The 20670-nt window shown below is 45.7% G+C and overlaps 2 protein-coding genes across 2 annotated transcripts in view; both read left to right on the top strand.

Moving 5' to 3' along the window:
- The window catches only part of LOC104509756 (CAP-Gly domain-containing linker protein 1-like), a 39815-nt gene that overhangs the window by 7137 nt on the left and 12008 nt on the right, over positions 1–20670 (top strand). Inside the window, 11 exon segments of the mRNA XM_010151796.1 lie at positions 833–937; positions 2427–3353; positions 4644–4760; positions 5734–5791; positions 6030–6113; positions 7118–7274; positions 7923–8088; positions 8183–8398; positions 12922–13059; positions 15212–15318; positions 18296–18416. Coding sequence (XP_010150098.1) covers positions 833–937; positions 2427–3353; positions 4644–4760; positions 5734–5791; positions 6030–6113; positions 7118–7274; positions 7923–8088; positions 8183–8398; positions 12922–13059; positions 15212–15318; positions 18296–18416 — 2196 coding nt within the window.
- Positions 9612–12583, top strand: LOC104509757 (myosin heavy chain, skeletal muscle-like). Its single transcript, XM_010151797.1, has 2 exons — positions 9612–11708; positions 12554–12583. Exons 1-2 carry the CDS (start codon positions 9612–9614, stop codon positions 12581–12583), a joined length of 2127 nt encoding a protein of 708 aa, XP_010150099.1.

The raw sequence follows: 20670 nt of genomic DNA, 5'->3' as shown, positions 1-20670 counted from the left end.
GAAAAGGCAGATACCTGCTCACTTAGTTTCATCTGCTTCCTGCTTCTCTTGAGGAACCTTCTAGAATTACAAAGACCCCACTTTTTTTTTCCTTGCTTTCACATCCCCTTCGGTGTATTTAGACTTCAGTGACTACAGAGCAACCAGGCGGATTCACTTTTTTACCTGGTTTTGGAGAATCTTGCTTGCTTCCTCCCTGAAAAAGGGAATAAATAACTAGGAGGGTTCTGCAGCTGTAGACAACGGTTCTCTTCCCATGCAGAGAATTCGTACCGTAGTGACAAAGGAACCTTGGCCAAAAGGATTTTTATGGCCGAGCCTTCAGATACAGCTACTATTAACAAAGAAAAAAAAAGTTTAGAAGACATAATTTGTTACATGAGTTTCAGTGGTGAATTTTTTGCCCCTGGTTAATAATAATTTATAAAATAAGCCCAATACACAAAAGAGAGACGTCAGTGGGATGACAGGGAAAGGGACATAGATAGATACACCTTTATATTTTTTACACAGCTATTCTAATTTGTGCTGAAAACTTCATGTACTGATAAATAACTTCTACTTGGCTGCATGAAACTTTTTTGTTCATATTTCTTTGTTTGTGATTTTTTTTTTTTACATTTTTAATTTTTTTTTACACGTCAGTCCATTTACACTTTCAGTCCATCTTTCTCATCCATAGCATTTCCCTATTCATTTTATCCACTGCATCTTCTCTGCTCATCATTGGTAGAAGATTCCGGCAGCACGGCCTGCATGTGGCTCCCTCCTCTTGTGCTGGCATGTGATGGTGGCACCGTTGTGTTCTCTTCCTTTCCCTTTTTACTAACAGACGCAGACCAAACTGGAGCATGCCCGCATTAAGGAGCTTGAACAGAGCCTGCTCTTTGAAAAGACCAAAGCTGACAAACTCCAGAGGGAGTTAGAAGACACTAGGGTAATGGTTTTCACTATTTCAATAACAAGACTGGTTTGTGTTGTGGAAGATTTCTGATGACACGGTCTGCCGGGTGTAGCACATGCTGAAACAGATCTTGCTCCTGCCGTGACCGGTACCTGCCAAAGGTGTAGCTGGGACACTCACAGAGTTAGCATGCGTTTTGAGCTTCGGGGGGGTGGTGGTGTGTGTACTCCTTTCTTCAGAGGAATTCAGGTAAGATGTCCTAAAACTGCAAAGTTAATACTGGAATCCAAGGCAAAAGTGCAAATGGGGCTGTGAATTGACCTGAAGGAATGTTCCCTGGTTCAGGTTTAGGAGTAGCAAAGTTGATTAAATAAAAAAAAAAAAAAAGATCAACTGTGCCGATGCTTTTAACGCAAGGTTTGTACGTTGGGCTTGGTTTCTGAGGAGTTAAACAGCTGTTGTACTACTTGCTTTGCTAAATCCTGCTTTGCAGTGGCTTTTTCGTTGTGTTTTTTCTACCCATGATGTGCTCTCTTCATGGATACCCCAGTAGCATTGTCAAACTGTTGCCTGTGCAAACAGTACTGGCCGTGCTTTGTCCCAAGTCAGAAGTTAGCAGCTATCAGTTCAGGCACCTGAACTGTTGAGTGATGCTCACACGGGCGCCTTTTCTTGAAGCTGAGGTAGGGTGAATATTACACACCCAAGGACATACTCTGTAATAAGTATTTTTAAAGACCAATTGCAGGTAAGTAACACGTTTTTCAGGATGTTGGTATAATGAGGAGGCTGAAATTGGAAATAATTAGTAATAATTGTGGTAGCTTTGCATGCTTTTCCATCCCACAAGCTGCTCCACCAGTCAGTGGAAAGCTCGGATGATGCGAGGACATTTCAGAGAGAGCAGTGGAATGGGTCTGGGAGTTTCAGAGGACTTGTGGGCTGAAAAGGTGTTTGTATTTTTCTCCAACAGTCTTCAACCTGGCATGAGATTAATTTGGGAGCAATTATTTCAGCAAATAAAGACCTCGGGGTTCTCTGTTCTTTTTCAGTCTGCTTTAGAATGGTTCTGAGGAGTGTTTTGTTAAACGTGGATAATACACGTAAACGCAGTTTGTAAGTTGTTTAGCAAGTTGTTCTTTCTAGATAACTTCAGAAAAATGAGTTTAACTAAATTCCGCCTTTAGAGACAATGTAATATGCCTGTAATACAAAGATGTGGACATTTTTCCTTTTTTAAAGCAATAATTTGTATGAAAGTGAAACAACAGTTTTGTGGTACCGTTCTAGGATTCTGTGTGAGGGCAACATTTGCTTTTACTTAAACCTTCTTTACACTTTCCATAGCAATAGGAGTTGACAAAGACTCAAAGGTATTCTGACCCAAAGTGTGAGTAAAACTACACTAATTATGTTAGTTTGCAACCCTCAGTGCTTTTTTTCCCCTGAGCCTTAAGTGTCTTTGTATTAAATGTACCTTTTATCATTCTTTCTTCTTTTCTTAAAATGCCGTTAACCGTAGGTGGCCACGGTGTCAGAAAAATCTCGCATCATGGAGCTCGAAAGAGATCTAGCATTGCGGGTGAAGGAAGTAGCTGAGCTTCGAGGGAGATTAGAGTCTAGTAAACACACTGATGATGTGGACACTTCTCTTTCATTGTTACAAGAAATAAGTTCTTTGCAAGAAAGAATGGCAGCAGTTAGCAAAGAACATCAGAATGAGGTGAATTCGCTGAAAGAGAAGTTTGGAATTAGCGAAGAAGCATTGCAGAAAGAGATCAAATCACTTGCAGCTTCAAATGAGAGGATGGCAAAGGAAAACGAATCCCTGAAAACCAAGCTGGATCACGCCAACAAGGAGAATTCCGATGTAATAGAGCTGTGGAAGTCGAAGCTGGAATCTGCAATTGCCTCCCATCAGCAAGCAATGGAAGAACTGAAAGTTTCTTTCAGCAAAGGGGTAGGGGCTCAGACAGCTGAATTTGCAGAGCTAAAGACTCAGATTGAGAAGATAAAATTAGATTATGAAAATGAAATGTCAAATCTAAAACTGAAGCAGGAAAATGAAAAATCTCATCATTTAAAAGAGATTGAATCACTGAAAGCAAAACTGTTGGCAGTCACAGAGGAGAAAGAGCAAAACCTGGAAAGCCTGAAGACCAAACTGGAAAGTGTGGAAGATCAGCATCTGGTAGAAATGGAAGACACTTTAAACAAATTGCAGGAAGCTGAAATAAAGGTAAAGGAGCTAGAGGTACTGCAAGCCAAGTACAGTGAACAAACCAGAGTTATTGATAGTCTTACACCACAGATCAGAGCTGCTGAAGAAAAGCTTTTGGACCTTGCTGCACTTCAGAAAGCCAGTTCTGAAGGTAAATTGGAAATCCAGAAACTTAGCGAGCAGCTTGAGGCAGCTGAGAGACAAATTCAGAATTTAGAGGCTGAAAAGGTTGATGGAAATAGCAAGGTTTGTATCAACATCCATCCTTCGCTTTTATTTTACATCTGTGCTGCTCCAACCTGCTGTCACAACTACATCACAGGCAGAACGGGTTCCACTGAGTGTACCTTGGCACCGTCTGAGGAGGTTTAGAGAAAACGTTAACGGGGTCACCTCTCTGTAGGTTTCTGGTGCTCAGCCAGCACCACTAGGCAGCAGAAAAAACACTATTTCTGCTCGTTCTGGCTGCAGGCTTCGGCATGCCTCTGCGGGAGGCTGCGTGCTGCGGCCAGGTGGGATTGCTGGCCTGCCGGGGAGAGTGTCCGCACCTCGGAAGCTGCCAGCCTTCAGTGGTGGAAGAGTTCAGAGCAAGTGGCCTTGGGCTCAGGGGGCAAGTGTTTCCTCTGTACCTTCTCTGCCTTGCCTCTTGTCAAACGGGGTGATGGAAGAGACGGTTAAACCCAAGGGAAAGCAGGTGGAACTGTTCTTTAGGACAAGGGGATGCGGGGATGCCGTGCGGCGCTGTTTCGTGATGTTTTTGAAGCACAGACTGTGCAGTGATGCAGCTTAGGAGGCTTTTCTTGGGTTTGGAGGAGTTGTGTCTAGGCTGTTAGCTTGGCATTCAGTACTGGAAGGTTATTCTACCACTGCAGCTAGGAAGTGCCAAGATACTTCATTCCAGGGGTTCCCCCACATCTGTGCATGACCTGACAAGCCAGAGCTCAGATTGTACAGGTGTTGGGAAGGTGACTGGAAACAGCTTTCCTAAATCCTTCACAGATGGTTCCAAGGTACTAGATTTCTTTGGCTCTATTTTTGGGGGCGACACTGGGTGCCTGCACTACCCCAGGGCATGGTACAGAGCCTTCGGAAAAATCCTATCCCCATCTGTACTTCTGTCGGAATGGCAGATGCTAAACTGATCCATTAAACAAATGAAAACAGTAAAGAGGCAAAACTACTAATTCAACTGATGCTGCAACTTTGTTTTGAAATTTGGATTGTAATCAAAATTGTCTGCAATTAAATAACGTTTTCACTGTTGGTTCCAAGAGAACTAAATTTTAATGATTTCGGATGTATCCCAAGGTGCAGCTGGTACTGTGATGTATGTAGTCGTCAGTGGAAATCAGCTTCACTCAGCTAACACTTCGCTTTTTTGTCTTCAGTGCTTTTTCATATTTTATTTTACAGTGATTTTAACATTACAGTTATTTCTTTCATATTCAACTTTTAATTTTCCTATTTTTTCATTCATGTTTGTAATTTTATTTTACTCCATCTCATCATCCTTGCTAGGCTAGTAATCTGGCCAGAGAACTGCAGGGCAAAGAGCAAAAGCTTCTTGACCTTGAGAAAAACTTGAGTGCAGTAAATCAAGTTAAAGATTCTTTGGAAAAGGAACTTCAAGTTTTGGTGAGTAATACCCCAAAATTTTGACTTTATCCTTTGGATTTGGGTTTTTGTGGAGAGAGTGTAATTGAAATGAGTGGATCGCCTCTGAGCAAAGTCCTTCAGAGCTGTTTTACGCATGACGAGAAGGCAGAGGTCCGTGACTGATAGGATCCGTCTCAGAACGAACAGGTATTTCACCTGAGTTCTGTCTCTCAGGCGTTTTGTCTACATAGAACTTGTCTGCTTATGGATTTCAGATGAAATGTTCAACCAAATCAAAAGCAGCATGTAGTTCATGTTTAGACAACTCAGTTAGGAACACGTGGCCCTTTATCATAACTCGCGTACAAATTAATGCTTGCTGTACACCTCTTACAGATGGGCTTTGAAGGCATTTTTCATACGATTTCTCATTTTGCAAATTTGATTAAATTCTGTAGTTGGGTGGCTGAGAAACCACACTGGAGTTAGTAACAAAAAGACATGCTTGTACGTTTTACTGCCCCTGTTGAAGTCTTTCCACGGCCGTAGCAAATGATTCAGGTTGGTGGAAGAGTCTCGCTTCTTCCTGTCCTCAACATCCTGCCTTTTCTTCACAGTCCAGCAGCTCTTCCTGCTGGTAGAGCTGGAAAACGCTGGCATGAGACTGCTGGCAGGGTTGCAGGTGTCCACTGCGCAGCCTGTGAGCAGTGTGGATAGCTTCCTGCGCCGAGACCCAGAGGTCGCGGCTCCTGTGCGGCGGCTGCAGTTCTGTTGCTGTGCTGGCTGCTGGAAGTTACTTTGAAAGTTTAGGGACTTGCAGCCAGGGCAAGGGAAAATCTTGCTTTGTGTCACTGCATACGTATGCTGAACTGTAATTCAGAAACTTCAGATCTGTTTACGCTAGGAGTGAAGACTCTTCTATTTTGTACTTGAAAAATACCTAATATAAATTCAGTGGCCAATTTACACTGCTGTTGCCAAACCTTACTGTCGATTTCTATCCTTTTTTCAGAAAGAAAAGTTTACTAGTGCAGCTGATGAAGCAGAAAACGTTCAACAAACTATGCAAGGTATGTCTGCTGCTGAACGAAAGAAAGAACTCAAAAGCTGCAGAAAACAAATGCAAAATAAAGGGTTTTCTTCCACGTGCTGTCAGATTTACACCTGGCAGCACAGCACTTTCAGCAGCTGTGGAAAGGACAGGATGAGTTGCAGCCTGTCCTCTTAAGAGTAATATACTTGCCAGTAGGTGGAACTGTCTGCATCTAAGCAGTTACTAACTTTGTTTTCAAAATTTTACTTGCGTAGAAACAATAAAAAAACTAAGCCAAAAAGAAGAGCAGTTTGCAGTCATGTCTTCAGAACTGGAACAGCTGCAGTCTAGTTTGACTGGTAAGGAAGTGATGGAATGCTTTGACAGATGCGTCAGCTTTGTGCTTTCGTATGCCTCCTGCTCAGCTCACCACGGCCTAGCGTGTGACACTTTCACAAGTGCGTATGCCCTCAGGAGGAGCCTTTTCTCTAGGCAGAAAGCGGTTTTTGTGGCCCTGCGTACAGTGACGCGGCACGGTCACCGTGATGTTGAGGAAGTAGCGCAGTGAGGCAGAAGATCTCCTGGTTGAGCGTGTCCCACACCAAGTGTGAAATTCTTGTTTGATGCTGCAGCGCAGTGATGTGGCAGTGGTCAGGCACCAGCCAGAGGCTTGGGGACCAGACTGCAGCATTACGAGTTCCAGGAGTGGGTTCTTTTTGACAACAGCAGAAAGAGTGGACGTTGGTCTGGTTGTCTGCTTCTTCCTGTCTCAACGGAGGGAGTCCTTCTGTGTCTTTCTAGTTGTACATCTCAGTTTAAAACCAGTGTAGAAAGAAATGAAGAATGGTTATGTACCCTGTGAGCACACCTTTCAAGCCATTGTGGGGGCTGTAGAAGTCACCCCAAGGCCTGCTCTTGCCCTTGGTGGCAGTGCCTGCCCTGGATTGAATCATTTTTTCACTGTAGCTTCTTGTTGCTTGCATTGTCTTTCGCTGCTCTACTAGGGAGCTGGTGAGTTGTCTCGCCTGGCAGCTGTGCACACCTCTCTTAGCTATTGCTTCCTTGCCCTCTGATACGCGTGGGGCTCGTATTGGCTTCTCGTGGCCTGAAGTTAAGTGAAGTACTTCCGAAGGAAAGATTTCTTGACTAGTTGGGTTTTTTTTATTCTTTCGGAAGAGTTCTTAACCTTCTGCTACAGCTCGCATTTCAAAAGCTAATCAGTCATAATTTTTAATTTTAAAGGGGTAATTTGCAAGCTCTAGCATTGATGCTGTTCTGCTTATAGTTCTTTACTATTTTCTCACTAGTCTGTGCGTACCCTTTCTCTTAAATTTACTCGACTGCTAACCTTTGTCTTGCTCAGTGATGGAGAAGAAATTGAAGGAGCGAGAAGAGAGAGAACAGCAACTGACTGAAGCTAAAGCCAAACTGGAGAACGATATTGCGGAGATCATGAAGTCCTCAGGAGACAGCTCTGCCCAGCTTACGAAGATGAACGATGAGCTCCGCTTGAAAGAAAGGTATTCCATCACTGTCGGAGCATTTGCACATTAATTCTTTACGCCCGCCCTCCCGGCTTCTCATTTTATCTTTCTGTAAATACCTGAACGAGGTGCTCCCGAGTGTCACATCGATGTGACAAGTGAACTCTGTCAAACTGAAGTCAGAGTGGCTTGAAGAGCCTCTAACTTTTATAATTCTAGAAGTCTTACGTGACACGTTTCTCATTGTCCGGAGTAAACGAACACTTTAATTATCGATCTAGATTTAATGATCTGGACTGTTTTGTGATTGTGCTTAATTATTTGATTACCCAATAAGCTTAGCTTATCTGGATATATAAAGGACTTGGGTGGCACTTTAGAGTAGTAAAAGACAACGTGTCTTGTTTCAGATAAAAACTGTACATAGAATAGTTGTTCTTTACCTTTACAAAACCCCCGGCGGGGGGCAGAGTCCTGGAAGCGGTGTTGCTCTGCACACGAGCAAGTGCTCAGTCTCGTCTGTGTATCGTTAATTTAGCAGAACATTCTCTATAGGTTAAATAATTAAATCTCTTTCTAAATGCTTGGACAGAACATAGAACTTCAGCATGATCTAGAGTCTTCCATCTTGGTGCTTGTCGTGCTGTCAGCAAGAGGTAATGTTCTTTTATTTGGTCTTTCTAGGCAGTTGGAGCAAATACAACTTGAGCTTACAAAAGCAAATGAAAAGGCTGTTCAGCTTCAGAAAAATGTGGAGCAGACAACACAGAAAGCTGAGCAGACTCAGCAAGAAACTCTCAAGATTCATCAAGCAGAACTGAAAAATATGCAGGATCAGCTAACAGACATGGTAAGAAGAACTTTTAAAAGCACCAGCTAACTCTGTGCAGCATATGGTAGCGCTGCTTCTTTAACAGTGCTCCGGTTGGTTTATCTTCTGTCAGAAAAAGCACATCGACACTACCCAAAATCAGTATAAGGATCTTCAGGCAAAGTATGAAAAAGAAACTTCCGAGATGGTCACTAAACATGACGCAGAGATCAGAGGCTTTAAGCAGAACTTGCTGGATGCAGAAGAGGCACTGAAAATTGCGCAGAAGAAAAACGATGAGTTGGAAACACAGGCTGAGGAGCTGAAGAAGGAAGCAGAACAGGCCAGAGTATGTATACCCTGTTACTCTGCAAGTAATGTAACGTTTAAATCTTCCCGGTTCAGTGAAGTCTCTGTGGTTTGCCTGGCTTCATCGTTTCTTAGTAGGATTTTTGCAGTGTGTCTTTTTTGAACTTTTCCATGGTAGATTAATACTGGTCAGGGAAGAGACGCATCCGCAGCTAACTGGTGGTCTTCCCTAGGTTACACAAGAATCCCCGAAAGAAGGTTCGTCTGTGTCCGTAGATACCTGGCTCAGCACAATCCACTGGGGCCAAATCTGATTCTTTGTTTTTTAAACACATGAGCTTTCACTAAGATACAGTGTGAACTATTTCAGTGTTTCACACCTGAAACTGTGTTCTGGTTATGATCCTGTATTACATGCAACTTCTTAGTGTGGAGCTTGACCTCAGTAATCTTTTTTTTCTTCCTGTTTATTTGACATTGCTGCTTGCTTTCATCCCTCATTAGTTATTTGCTATGATCTTTGTTTGATGCTTTAGCAAAATATTGTCTAGACTGGCACACGAGTTGACTTTAAACACACCCCTGCTGTGGTGTTCAGCTTTACACGGGCTGTGATGATGTGTTTTGCACAGAATCGTGAGGACAGTTGGCTATGGAAGGTGAATTTGGGAATTGAAATCGGAGTCTGATATAACTCCCTGCGTTTTAATCTGCTTATTCTCCTGAAATCATTCTGGGGCTCTTTGTCTGAGTAAATTACTGAGTAATTTTTCTGTGTAATTCAGAAAATTTGCTGAGACTGGTTTTAAAAACAAGATGAAGTCTTGTATGGACAAACCTTCAAACCCTGATTTATGTTTTTTTAATCGAACCACTGAGAAGTTTTCCTGCCGTTGGTGGGTGTTTTGTAAGGAAATATCAGTGGTGGCTGTCAGCAACTGAATTCACACAGGGACTGCGTGTCAGTGTGTACAGTTTTTTAAAACTTAAATAACAATGGCTCTGTTTACCCTTAAACCACATTTCTCATTTGTCTCCTTGACTTCATTTTTGTTTTCCCTTCTCCCTGACTTTTTCCATAGTCCTTAAGCTCTGTGTTAGCATCAGCCAGAAAAGAGATTGAACTAATGTCAGACAAGATGAGGGGTTTGATATCAGAAAAAGAGACTCTGGCACAGGAGGGGAATACTTTAAAATTAGAGAGAGGTTCGTTGTTATCAAAACTTCTAGAATTGGAATCAAAGATTTCGTTAATGCAACAAGACCAAGAACAGCTCCGGACAATAAATGAAGAACTTAATTCAGAGAATAACAAAATTCTAAAGCAGAAGGAAGAAGCTGAGGCCAAAAGCCAGCAGGAAAGCACGGAAAAGGTAGCGCTGATTTCTGCGCAAAGCAGATTGCTCTCTGCAGTGGAGGCAGCGCAGGCAGACTTGCTGAAGATAACTCGAGAAAATGAAGCTCTCAGGTCCTCAGAGTCAACCTTGCTCCAGCAGCTGAAAGAACTTCAGGCCAGCAAAGATGCCATGGCTGTGGTATGCCAGAGACACATCGAAGAACGGGAAGAACTTGAGCATTATCAGAAAAGCCTTTTGGAAGAGAAAGATGCAATTGTTAAAGACAAAGATGAAGTTATTCGGAAGCTGGAAAGTTCTTGTGAGGCCCTGGCCAGAGATCAGAGAGAGCTAGTGCAAGAAGTGTCAACTCTGACTGCAGAGAGAGATTCAGCCCTAGGTAAACACTTGGATCTTAAAAATGCACATACAGCCTTAAAAACCGAAATGGACCGTCTGTTGCAGACAAGTCAGAGTCTGCAGTCCGAGAAGGAGTTGCTCCTTAAAAGCACAGAAGAGCTGCGTGTGAGTTTAGACAAGAGGGTCAGTGATGGCCGAGCGTTAAAAGTGAGAATGGAAGAGATGGAAGCAGAACTCGAGGCCGAACGTCAAGAACGGAAAAAAGCGATGGAAGACAGTATGGAGTTGAAGGATTCCCTTGCTCGTCTCTCTCATCATCTTGAGGAGATGAAAGCCTCAAGAGAGGTATCCAATTCTGAATGCGTTCAGTTACTTCAAGAGAAAGAGGCTCTGTCTTCATCAGAACGAAGGCTTTTGGCTGAAAGGGAGGAACTTTTAAATGAAAATAAGGCAATTTCTGAAAAGCTTGCTACAGCCACAGCAGACGCCATACTCGCCGAGAAGGTCCTCACTGAGAAAATAAACGAGCTGCACTTGGAAAAGGAATCTGTTTTTCTTAAGTCGTTGCAGTTTGAAAAGCACAATGAAGCTCTTCTTCAGGAGAAGAGTGAATTGGAGAACAAATACTCAGAGCTTCTTGATGAAAACGAGTCTTCTGCAAAGGCAATTTCCGATATGAGGAGAGAACATGAACTGGATGTCTCGGCCAGGAGAGCTCTGGCCCAGGAGAAGGCCATGCTCCAGGAGTCCATTGAAGCTCTCAAGGAAGAACTAAGCAAGAAGAATCTAGAAAATCAGGAGCTCCTGGCCTGTAAAGGTGACCTTTCAGATCTTCTGAAGGAGGCCCAGGATGCCAAGAGAACGTTAGAAAATGACCTGGCTGCCGCATCACAAGCCAGGCAGGTCCTGTCATCTTCATTCAAGGCCTGTGCCTCTGACAGGGAGATGCTGACACGAGAGAGGGCTGAACTGCAGGATGAGTGTCAGAAATTAAGCAGAGAGGCTGAGATGATGAGAGACGACTTAGCCGTGGAAAGGGAAGCTAGAAAACTGGACACAGAATCGTTTTTGTTGGAATGTATGGCACTTCAAAGCAACCTCAGCTCCTTGGGGAAGGAGATGGAAGAGCTGCAGGAGAAAAACAAAGAATTGCTGGCTGAGAACAAACTTTTGGTTCAGGGGAAAGAAGAATCTGAAACTAAACTGGTGGAAATAATGAAAGAAAAAGAAACCCTCTGTGCAGAGATGGAGCAGCTCACCAAGAGTATGGAACGGCTGCAGAGTGACTTTCTGTCCTTGTCTGCGTGGAAAGCAGAGCTCCAGGAGTTGCACAGCTCTGTCTGCGAGAGGCTAGGTGACCTTCAGCACAGGCATGAGGTGACCCAGAGGGAGAGAATACAGTTACTTGAGGAGAAGGACAGCCTGCTTGCTGAACAGAAGAATCTGGTCACCAGTAAGGAAGAAATACTGAAAGAGAAGGAGAAATTCTCCAAGGATTATGATAAACTGCAGGAGGAAGTAACACTTTTAGCACAGGCTAATAGTGACCTCTCAGGCAAATTGCTGGTCTCTCAGGCCAAAAATCAGAGGCTGCAGGAGGAGATGAACAATCTGGCTTTGACACTAAAAGAAACTGAGACTCTCCAGGCCCAAACGGTAGCGCAAAAACCAGAGGTATTGAAACACGTAGTTAAACAATCGAGTATGGTTATACTAATACTGAGCACTAACCCAGTGGTTTCCCTCTGCACTCCATTGCACCATCAGCACTTCATCTCCCTACAAACAGGCTGGAATTACTGTCTCTCAATATATTATTTTGTTGTTTTCAAGTTGAAACTGTGAGATTGAAAGGCACTTTAATTTAAAAATATTTCTAACTATAAAAGCCTATGCAGTTGCTGAATGGTGCAAGAAAACAAAGTAAACTGTGAATAAAAGGAAGTTCTGGTTCCTAAATCTGGCAGGAGAACCTGAGCAGCTCCTTCTGTTGCAGTACTCTGCAGCTGAGAGCTGGAGCAGTCACAGATGTGGTGATGAGACTAGCTCTTTGTGCAATTTCTGTTAAACTACAAATCTGGGTTACTCTGAAAACCCTATAAACCAATATACTGCTCCTACAAATGTAACTGGATAAAAAGCAGAGTAAGAGAACCATTTAAATTGATGTTCTGGAACTTTCAGTCTGTTAAAGACAGGGGAAATTCTGGTGTTCTTTTTATTCACAGAAGTGTTCTGTATTCACCACCAACAAATTCTGAATATTACTTTGAATTTCAGTTTGTGGGGCTTGAAGCCTATAAGAAAACCTTTGGATACAAATTGGAATCAAGCTATCCCGTAGGAATGTATTATGCCAAACTAAGCATCTTAATGTACTCTTGAAGTGCTTCCTTTTATGAGGGCATAATGAACAACTCTGAAACGACGCAATCATTGGCTTCATCGCCTATTCCATTTAAAATTTTTCAAATTTGTAACTCCACACTTTTTGGAAACAGAGCAGTCTGTTGGCAGTGAATATCTCTTGAGCTACTACTGTCTGAAGTGGCTGGAAGCCTAAGAGGGATCACAGTGGTTGCAGTTAGGAATCCAGGAGTTAAAGAAAGAAGAAACGGGCTTCCTCAGGGGTGACACAAGCATGGGGTTATGATCTTCTTCTGCATGGAACTGAATCTTCTCATGTCCATGTATTTTTATACTTTATGCAGCTTCAAAATGCAAATAAATTCCCAGCTGAAGTCCTTGTTTAATTGGAGAGCAGCTGGCAAACAGTGGAGCTGTGCATAAAGTACTGTGGTTGCTTTTGGAGGTCCCTTTGGTAATGCTTTTTTTTTTCCCCACCCCCACTACCCCCCTTTCTGTACAGGCTGCCAGGATGGCAGAAGATGTTTTCCAGACTGTGGAGAAGGTGACCAAAGAGAAGGATGCCATTCACAAAGAAAAGATTGAAACTTTGGCCTCTTTGGAGAACTCTAGGCAGACAAATGAGAAGCTGCAGAATGAAGTAATCACATTTAAATGCTTTTTTCTGTGAAAGGTTTTGCCTAGTTTGTAAGAAACAACTATTGAATTACAGAGAATTAGCTCAGGCAGGGGCTGATTCTCTTGTTTTCCCACCACAATACTCAGTCTTGACTGGCTTGTGAAAGCTTACTGGGTGAGTGCATACTGATGGAAATCCAGGTGCTTTATACGGCCGCTTAGCCCATGGCCTTTTCTATTTTGCACGTGGTTTCAAATGCTTTACAGTGTGTGAGGTCATGTCCCCTAAATCTTGGTGCAGCAACAAAAAACTTAACAGGTAATAGCAGTTCTGGGTGCTGCAGTAGCTTTTGCAGGTCTCAGAATCAAGAGACACGGTTTGACTTCAGGCCTACTCAGTCTTGCTGTGCAGCTTGGGGTAGCTTGCTTAGACGTGCCCGCTGTGTGCTTCAGTTCCCTGGTTGTGAGGATGGGGTGCAGCTTCGCGCTCCAGCAAGGTGCTGCAGAGCTCTGAGTAACGCTACTCCTCATCCACAGGAATTATTGCTGCAGTTCTCGCCTACCATGTGCTCCTGGCTCTGCACATCCTCTTTGAGGTCTTTACCTGTGTGATGTTATCATTTCTTCTTTTTTACACCATTCTGCTAATCAGCATTGTGGTCTGATGAGGTGCAAACTGCTGAGCTATGCACAGGGCATACAGGAGCACAGTGGTCCCAAAGAACTTCACAGTCCAACATGTACAGCAGTTCCTCGAGGGACCTGCTCTTCAGGCTGTGGTCTCCCACCACGCTGTGATACTTCAGGGTTTGAAGGAGGGAAAACCGACCTCGCTAATCTTTTCCACAGTCTTTCGTAGAATCACAGAATGGTTTGGGTTGGAAGGGACCTTAAAGATCATCCAGTTCCACCCCCCCTGCCATGGGCAGGGACACCTTCCACTAGACCAGGTTGCTCCAAGCCTCATCCAGCCTGGCCTTGGCCTCTTCCAGGGATGGGGCATCCACAGCTTCTCTGGGCAACCTGTGCCAGAGCCTCCCCACCCTCTGCGGGAAGAACTTCTTCCTGATATCCAATCTAACCCTCCCCACTTTCAATTTAAACCCGTTCCCCCTGGGCCTGTCACTACAGGCCCTTGGAAAAAGCCCCCCCCAGCTTCCTTGTAGCCCCTTCAGGCACTGGAAGGGGCTGTAAGGGCTCCCTGGAGCCTTCTCTTCTCCAGGCTGAACAAGCCCAACTCTCTCAGCCTTTCATCACAGCAGAGGTGCCCCAGAGTATCTCATCTAACATTGAACCGACATCTTTGCTGTAGATCTTGAGGTCCGCAGGCCTCCTTGCATGGCTCTTTCACCTTTTGCAGCTCCCGCAGTAATGGGTAGTGAACAGCTGGGCTGACCGAAATGCCACAGCTTGTGCTGCAGCAGCAGTGATTCCCAACAGGATTTGATGACTCGAGAATTAGAAGTGGTGACGTTCATAATGGCAGGGGTTTGCTTTCTGGATTTAGAAAAACCCTAAAAATCCCCGGGGTCCTGTAATGCCGTGAGAATGGCTGAAGATTATCTGTTATGTAATGCAACGTGTGCCTGAACGAGAGCAAACTGGGTTCACTGGCTTGTGGTGTGCGCGTGGTAGAGGCAAGCTCGCTCACTGGGTAGAGATACGCAACTCTGGGTCCCATGCAGCAGGCGCTCCGAGGGGAATTAATTTCTCGCGGTGGCAAGCACAACATTCAGCCTGCTGTTTCCCAGAAATTAAGGTATGGTAAAGCAGAACTTTTTATCAGTTATCTGAGAGGAATGAAGAAAAGAGAACAGCTAATTTTAGCAACAAATGTTGAGTTTAAAATAAAAAAAGTGTTTTGAGTTGTACCCCAGAAATGTAAAATGGAGTTGCTTTACCCTTTCTGTCGGGTATGTCCGTCAGATCACTGTAAGCTGCTCTTCCGTGGACTTTGAATTGTTTGTGCTGCTCAGCTTGAATGCAGAAAGTCTCTAACACTTCTGCTAGACCAGTGCTTCGCAGTACAGCCAGGCTGAGTTAATTTAAGGACTAAAGGTGAAAAAGGGGAACAGCTCACTCAGGGCCCCGTTTTGCCGAATGTCTTTTCGGAGTGCTGTGCCTGCAAACGCTATGGTTTCATTGTGTAACCAGGGGCTTTTTTCCTCTTTAAGTTGGACGTGCTTAAACAAAACAACCTGAAGAATGAAGAGGAGCTTAGCAAATCAAAAGAGCTTCTGAATCTGGAGAACAAGAAAGTGGAAGAACTCACAAAAGAATTGTAAGTATCTCCATGTTCAGCCTGTTACACCGTTCCTTTGTGGTTGCATTTACCTTGTGGTACTGCCTGTCAGTACTGCTCCGGCAGCCTCGCCGGTGAAGCAGATGTCAGGTCAAAATTAAATATTACTTGGACGGGTATAAAACTGGAAGTCAGAGTGTTGCTCCCAAGTTGCCAAAGGGTACTGACGCAAACTCTTCGCTCCCAGCATTGTCTGAAATAACCTGTTTGTTGGAGGAAGTCTGGAGTTCTGCCGCTTGAGGGCACTAGATCATTGTAAAAGCTTTATTAGGAAGAAATTCCGTTTGGATTTAATTACAAGTACTTCTGGAGTGTTAAGGAGTTTTACGTGGCTTCATTTATAGAAAATCTGGTTCTGCTTTTATTTTTCGCTGATGGCTTTATCCAGTGTATTCTCGTTGCCCCACGTTGACGGGTGCAGTCCAAAAGCTGTATATAGTATGTAAAACGAGAGTTAATTGCCTGTTCTTTGGAATGCTTCCTTTGAGAAACTGCCTCTTCCTAACTGCAAACTAATGACGTGTAACACCATCCACAAATGAGCTGCAAAGCATCTGGTACAAAGTCACTTCCCCTGTGGAATCGCAGTGTGTCAGGGCTTTCCGTGTGCCAGCCTCCACAGAAGTCCAGCCTAGTCATTGCTGCCCTTGGGTAGCTGCGTGTCCCCCAGCCTTGGAGATGTCGTGCGTTATGTCACGGATCTTTGCTCTCACCTGCACTCTGGGAAGAATTGCTTGACTCATGGAGTGAAGCTGGAATCTGGGCTGGGAGCTAAGAGCAGCTTTGCCTAATTACTGTTAGTTCCGCAAGTCCGTTTGTGACTGTCCTTAAGTGCCGCCCTGAGGTGAGGGCAGGACACAAAGGACACCAGCACTCAGCATTAAATCTAAGTTTCTCTATGACTGACAGCGGCCTCCTTTGAGAAAGGCAGGATTTCATTCCATGAGCAATTCCTACCTGCCTCGGTGCTCCTGGGAAATGCCAGAGCAGAATAATTATATCCCGACTAGTTGCTCTAGTGCCAGAACAGCAAGGGGCCAGCAGACGGGCATCATGGGAAGACAGAATATTTTAGACTGAAGGTCCTTCCTTGAAAACCCTCAGCACCGAAAGGTGTTCTCACGGTCCTGATCGCTCTGTGGGCTCTTCAATCATTGGGGTTTTCCTTACGGTTAATCTGAGTCATAGCCTGTTGCTGAACGTGGTCTCGGATCATCAGTGGTATGAGATGTTGTGGCTAAGTAGAAGCTTGTCTGATTGGTTTTTAATTAATCTTTGTTGCTATAATTATTTTGTGTGTTGCCTTGTTTTAGTTAAGAGTCAGGAATGCGCTCAGTAGCGGGCACTTTCATCACGAGCAGGACCCCTTGGAGAGGTCTGTGGGTGGAGGTGCCCTTGCCTTTGCCACGGAGAGTGGAGGGAAAAGGTTGCCTGGGGGAGCTGTGGCCGTAGGGGGGACATGCTGCTGCCTTTTGGAGGTGGGAGGGTGTCACGGTGACCTTGGTGCCCTGTGCAGAAGAGCCTGCCACGTAGAACTCGGGTGAAGAAAAGCAGAAGGACGGCCTGGCTGTTGTCTGCTCACTGGTGCTGGGTACGCCCAAGTGCAGCCATCAGTCTAATGTTACGTGGTTGGCGCTGAACACGGGAGCGTTGCGCTCAAATCGACCCCCATGTTTCCTGTGCTTTTTTAACGATGCCCTGAGTCTGCACTTGCGTGCCGAAAGCAAAAAGCGGAGAGCTGGGTAGTGCTGCAGTTCAGCACCGATCACGGTTAAGACTAGGTACGTTCCCGCATCAGTGAGTGGATTCACACCAGGATAATTGGATTATGTGATGTGAGCGAGCCTGTTCAATCCAGCCTGGCTGGAGCGGGTTGGGAATCGGTCAAGGTGAGACCAGAGAGAAGAAATGGTTGGAAAATCTCACCCACGTTACACACTGAATTTGAAGAGTAAATCCGAACTCCTTTGTTTAACCGTGCCCAGTAACAGACCGCAGAGTCCTGGTGTTTTATACCGCTTGTGTTTTGAAGTGCTTTAGGTTTCTGACTTAGGGCTTCTCCTACCGCCCACAGTCATGAAGGTATTTTTAATATTCCGGTCAGGGTTTAACTCTGCAGTGGTGGCACCTCGGGACTGAGACTCCTTTCTCGGAAAACAAAAGCAGTCATAAAAATTACTGTTTAGTGGGGTGAACGAGGCCTGTTTATTTTTGAAAGACGTCAGGTCTCGCAGGAGCTCGTGTCGGTCGGTGGGACAGGCAGGCGTGCGAAACACCCCATTCAGACATTTGCTGAAAACAAACTTCCTCCAAGGAGGCCACGCGGGCTCGTGACAGCTGCCCCAGTCCTTTTTTGCGTTCAGCTTTTGTTCTGTGTCTGTTAAAATGATGAGAACAGATGAGGTACTTTCCTGTTTCGCCTCCTGCGATCTTGCACTTTCCTGTATGTTGGGTGTCAGACCTTGCAGGCGGTATTTGAAGTGGAACTCTTAACCTTTTTTTATTGTTATTATTTTTATTTTTCCTTTATTTTGTCTCTTTTTTTTTTTTTTTTGGCACCCCACCCGTTTATTGTTTGTACCAGTTCTCGTGTCTGACCCCTGGCTACAGAGTGACCGGGGCACATTCACTTCTGCAAAAGCCCAGGCTGCGCGCCGCGCCAGCGCTCCTGTCAGACCCTGCCCTCTCCGTCTAATCCTGAGCGTTGCTGTCCGTGGGAAGCAGCAGGACTCGCTCTCTGATACATTTAAAGGAGGAGGAGTCTTGTGCTGCTGCTTCTCAGGGTTAAACCTGCCCCTGCTCATCCGAGGTGCAGATTGTCACCTTTATGATAGATCCAATCCCATTAGACACGTGACGTAGATGTATTTTTCCAAGCTGTGGAGCTGAATCTCTCCCACAGTTTTTTCTTGCCTCTCCGGTTCCTATGGTAACTATGCACTCTCTGTCCTCGCAGCGAAGCGCTGAAGCTGGCAGCGGCTCAGAAGTCCCAGCAGCTTGCGGCTTTGCAAGAGGAGAACGTGAAACTTGCCGAGGAGCTGGGCAGGAGCAGGGACGAAGTCACAAGTCATCAGAAGGTAGAGTGGCTGGAACGTTGCCTGATCTGTGCTGAAAGGGCTGCGCGTGCCGTTTCCGCTGAGGCCTGGGTGACGTTGCTCTGCATGTTTGGGCTTGAAAGATGAGTTGTTGAGAGAATATCTTAAAAATTGGAAGCCACCCGCACTGGGAGGTTAGAATGCAGGCTAACAGAAGGTTACGTAAGCCGGGAAGGGTACTTGGGAGGCTCAGGAATCGGCATAAATTAAATATGCCTTAGCCAAATGTATTAACAGGCACTTGCTATTTCTGTCGGGAGTAATTTTGTTACACAACCATGGAAATCTCCATCGACCCAGTACTAAGGAAATCCAGCTATTTAATTCTCCTCCTCATTCTTGCTCTCCTTTCCCACTGAAAACAAGAGCGTTTGGGATGTTTTGTAGGACGCGGTTTAAAACAACTTGGTTGGATTCTGTCTCCACCAGCGCTGTGCACGTGTGTGCTTGCTTCCACTTCGTGCTGTGCCTGTACGTGAGCGCTGCTGCAGCCAGGCAGCGGGTGCTGAGGACTAGAACTGATGTAGCATGTTCTTCTGCTGGGAGTCCATGGGGGAGAAAAACACTTCTCTTACGTTGCATTTTTTATTGTAAATGTTGTTGGAATCTTAAAGTACAGGCTTAGTTACAGAGCCTGTTAACAGTGGTACTTGCCAGCAGAGCAGTCAGATTTGCAGCCAGAGATGCAGTGGGTTTATTTCTTGCGGGGCAGTTCTGGTGACGGCCACACCACGACTAGAGGAATGTAAAAGACGGGTTTATACACTGCCTTTCTGGGAGAGCACTGTGCAGAGGAGGGGTATGCCTGTTCCCAGTGACAGCAGAACAGATCTCTTCCATCCTGCAGTGAAGCCCAAGATGTGCAAAGCCAAGAGCCTGACTTTTCCCCAAGAATCCTGAAGTGCTGAGGGTGGGTGACCACAGATCTGGCCAGTTCCTAGGAATGTAAAAGACGGGTTTATACACTGCCTTTCTGGGAGAGCACTGTGCAGAGGAGGGGTATGCCTGTTCCCAGTGACAGCAGAACAGATCTCTTCCATCCTGCAGTGAAGCCCAAGATGTGCAAAGCCAAGAGCCTGACTTTTCCCCAAGAATCCTGAAGTGCTGAGGGTGGGTGACCACAGATCTGGCCAGTTCCTAAACCCTTCTGGCTGCTGGCAGGAGTAATGCACGAGCTCCTCCATCCTAAAGAGCCTTTGGAGATGATGAACGAGAGTCCCAGACGTGTGGGCTCGGGCACTGACTCATGCCGCATCTGAGTAGCGGTGTGGTAGGAGAACGCTGTCATCCCAAACAGCCAGTGGGAGCTCTGCTCCCCACCCCCACATGTTTTCTTAAATTATTTCAGAATCTTGGAGGCAACCTGTTATTTTCAGAGAGTTGTAACTTGAAAAGGATTGGGCAGCATTGGCCGCCTCTTTCTGCCTAGTGTGTGTAGCCAGGGTTGGCACGCAGAACGTCCCCGGGGGAAGGGGCCCTTCAGCCCACGAGCCGTAGGCTGGCAGGGGTCGCTGCAGGCTCAGTCTGTGACGCCCTTTTTTCAAGATGACCTTGCAAAGGAGTCCTGCTGTCTGCGTCCTGCCTGCTGTGGATCTGTCGGCAGGGATCCTTCTCTCCTTGCCAGGATAGAGCTTAGCCTGTGAGCGCAGGGATCCGTCGGTCACCCTGCCAGCTGGGATCTTCTGGGTGCACTTGCACCCTGGCACTTTCTGCCCATGAGGAGATGGCTCCCAGACCGAAGATCTGCTACAGCCTGGAGAAACTCCGTTTGCCTTCTTCAGCCATTTGTGTTGCGTTACGCCCTCTCCTGCGAGGAAGATCTCATTCCCACATTTCCGAGATTCGGGTTACATCTGTTGCATTTCCTACGTGTAATATTTGGGCTATGGAGTCCTTAGGTCTAGTGAACACGGGGATGGCCTACTCCTGCGCCCGTAAGATGTAGAACATCCAGCCCTCCCGGGCTGCCTCCCACGGGACTCTGTCAACCAGGCCCCTAAAGAGGCCAGAGTCAGCCCCCCAGCAGCCCAGGGTGGCGTTTCTGCTGGCCCCCTTCTTACTTCTCCCAGGACTGAAAACCCTGTTGATAATGCCGTGATCACTGTGCCCAGGACGGGCTCCAGCCATCACATCCCCCGTCCTTCTCTGCTCACAAACAGCAGCTCCAGCGGGTGCCCCCCTCGTTGGCCCCTCACCAGCTGTGGCAGGGGGGGCTCTTCCCACACTCCCGCCCCCG

The sequence above is a fragment of the Eurypyga helias genome, unplaced genomic scaffold (genome assembly GCF_000690775.1).
Source record: "Eurypyga helias isolate BGI_N326 unplaced genomic scaffold, ASM69077v1 scaffold11055, whole genome shotgun sequence".
Classification (NCBI taxonomy): Eukaryota; Metazoa; Chordata; class Aves; order Eurypygiformes; family Eurypygidae; genus Eurypyga; species Eurypyga helias.
Note: the sequence above shows the minus strand (reverse complement) of the source record. Positions and strands in the feature narration are given on the sequence as shown.

Excerpts from the sequence above, each read along its gene's own strand:
- LOC104509757 (XM_010151797.1), top strand. The coding sequence starts at position 9,612 with ATGCAACAAGACCAAGAACAGCTCCGGACAATAAATGAAGAACTTAAT. Across the intron at positions 11,709-12,553 it reads AGACTCTCCAGGCCCAAACG|AGCAGTCTGTTGGCAGTGAA; the intron begins GTAGCGCAAAAA and ends TTTTGGAAACAG.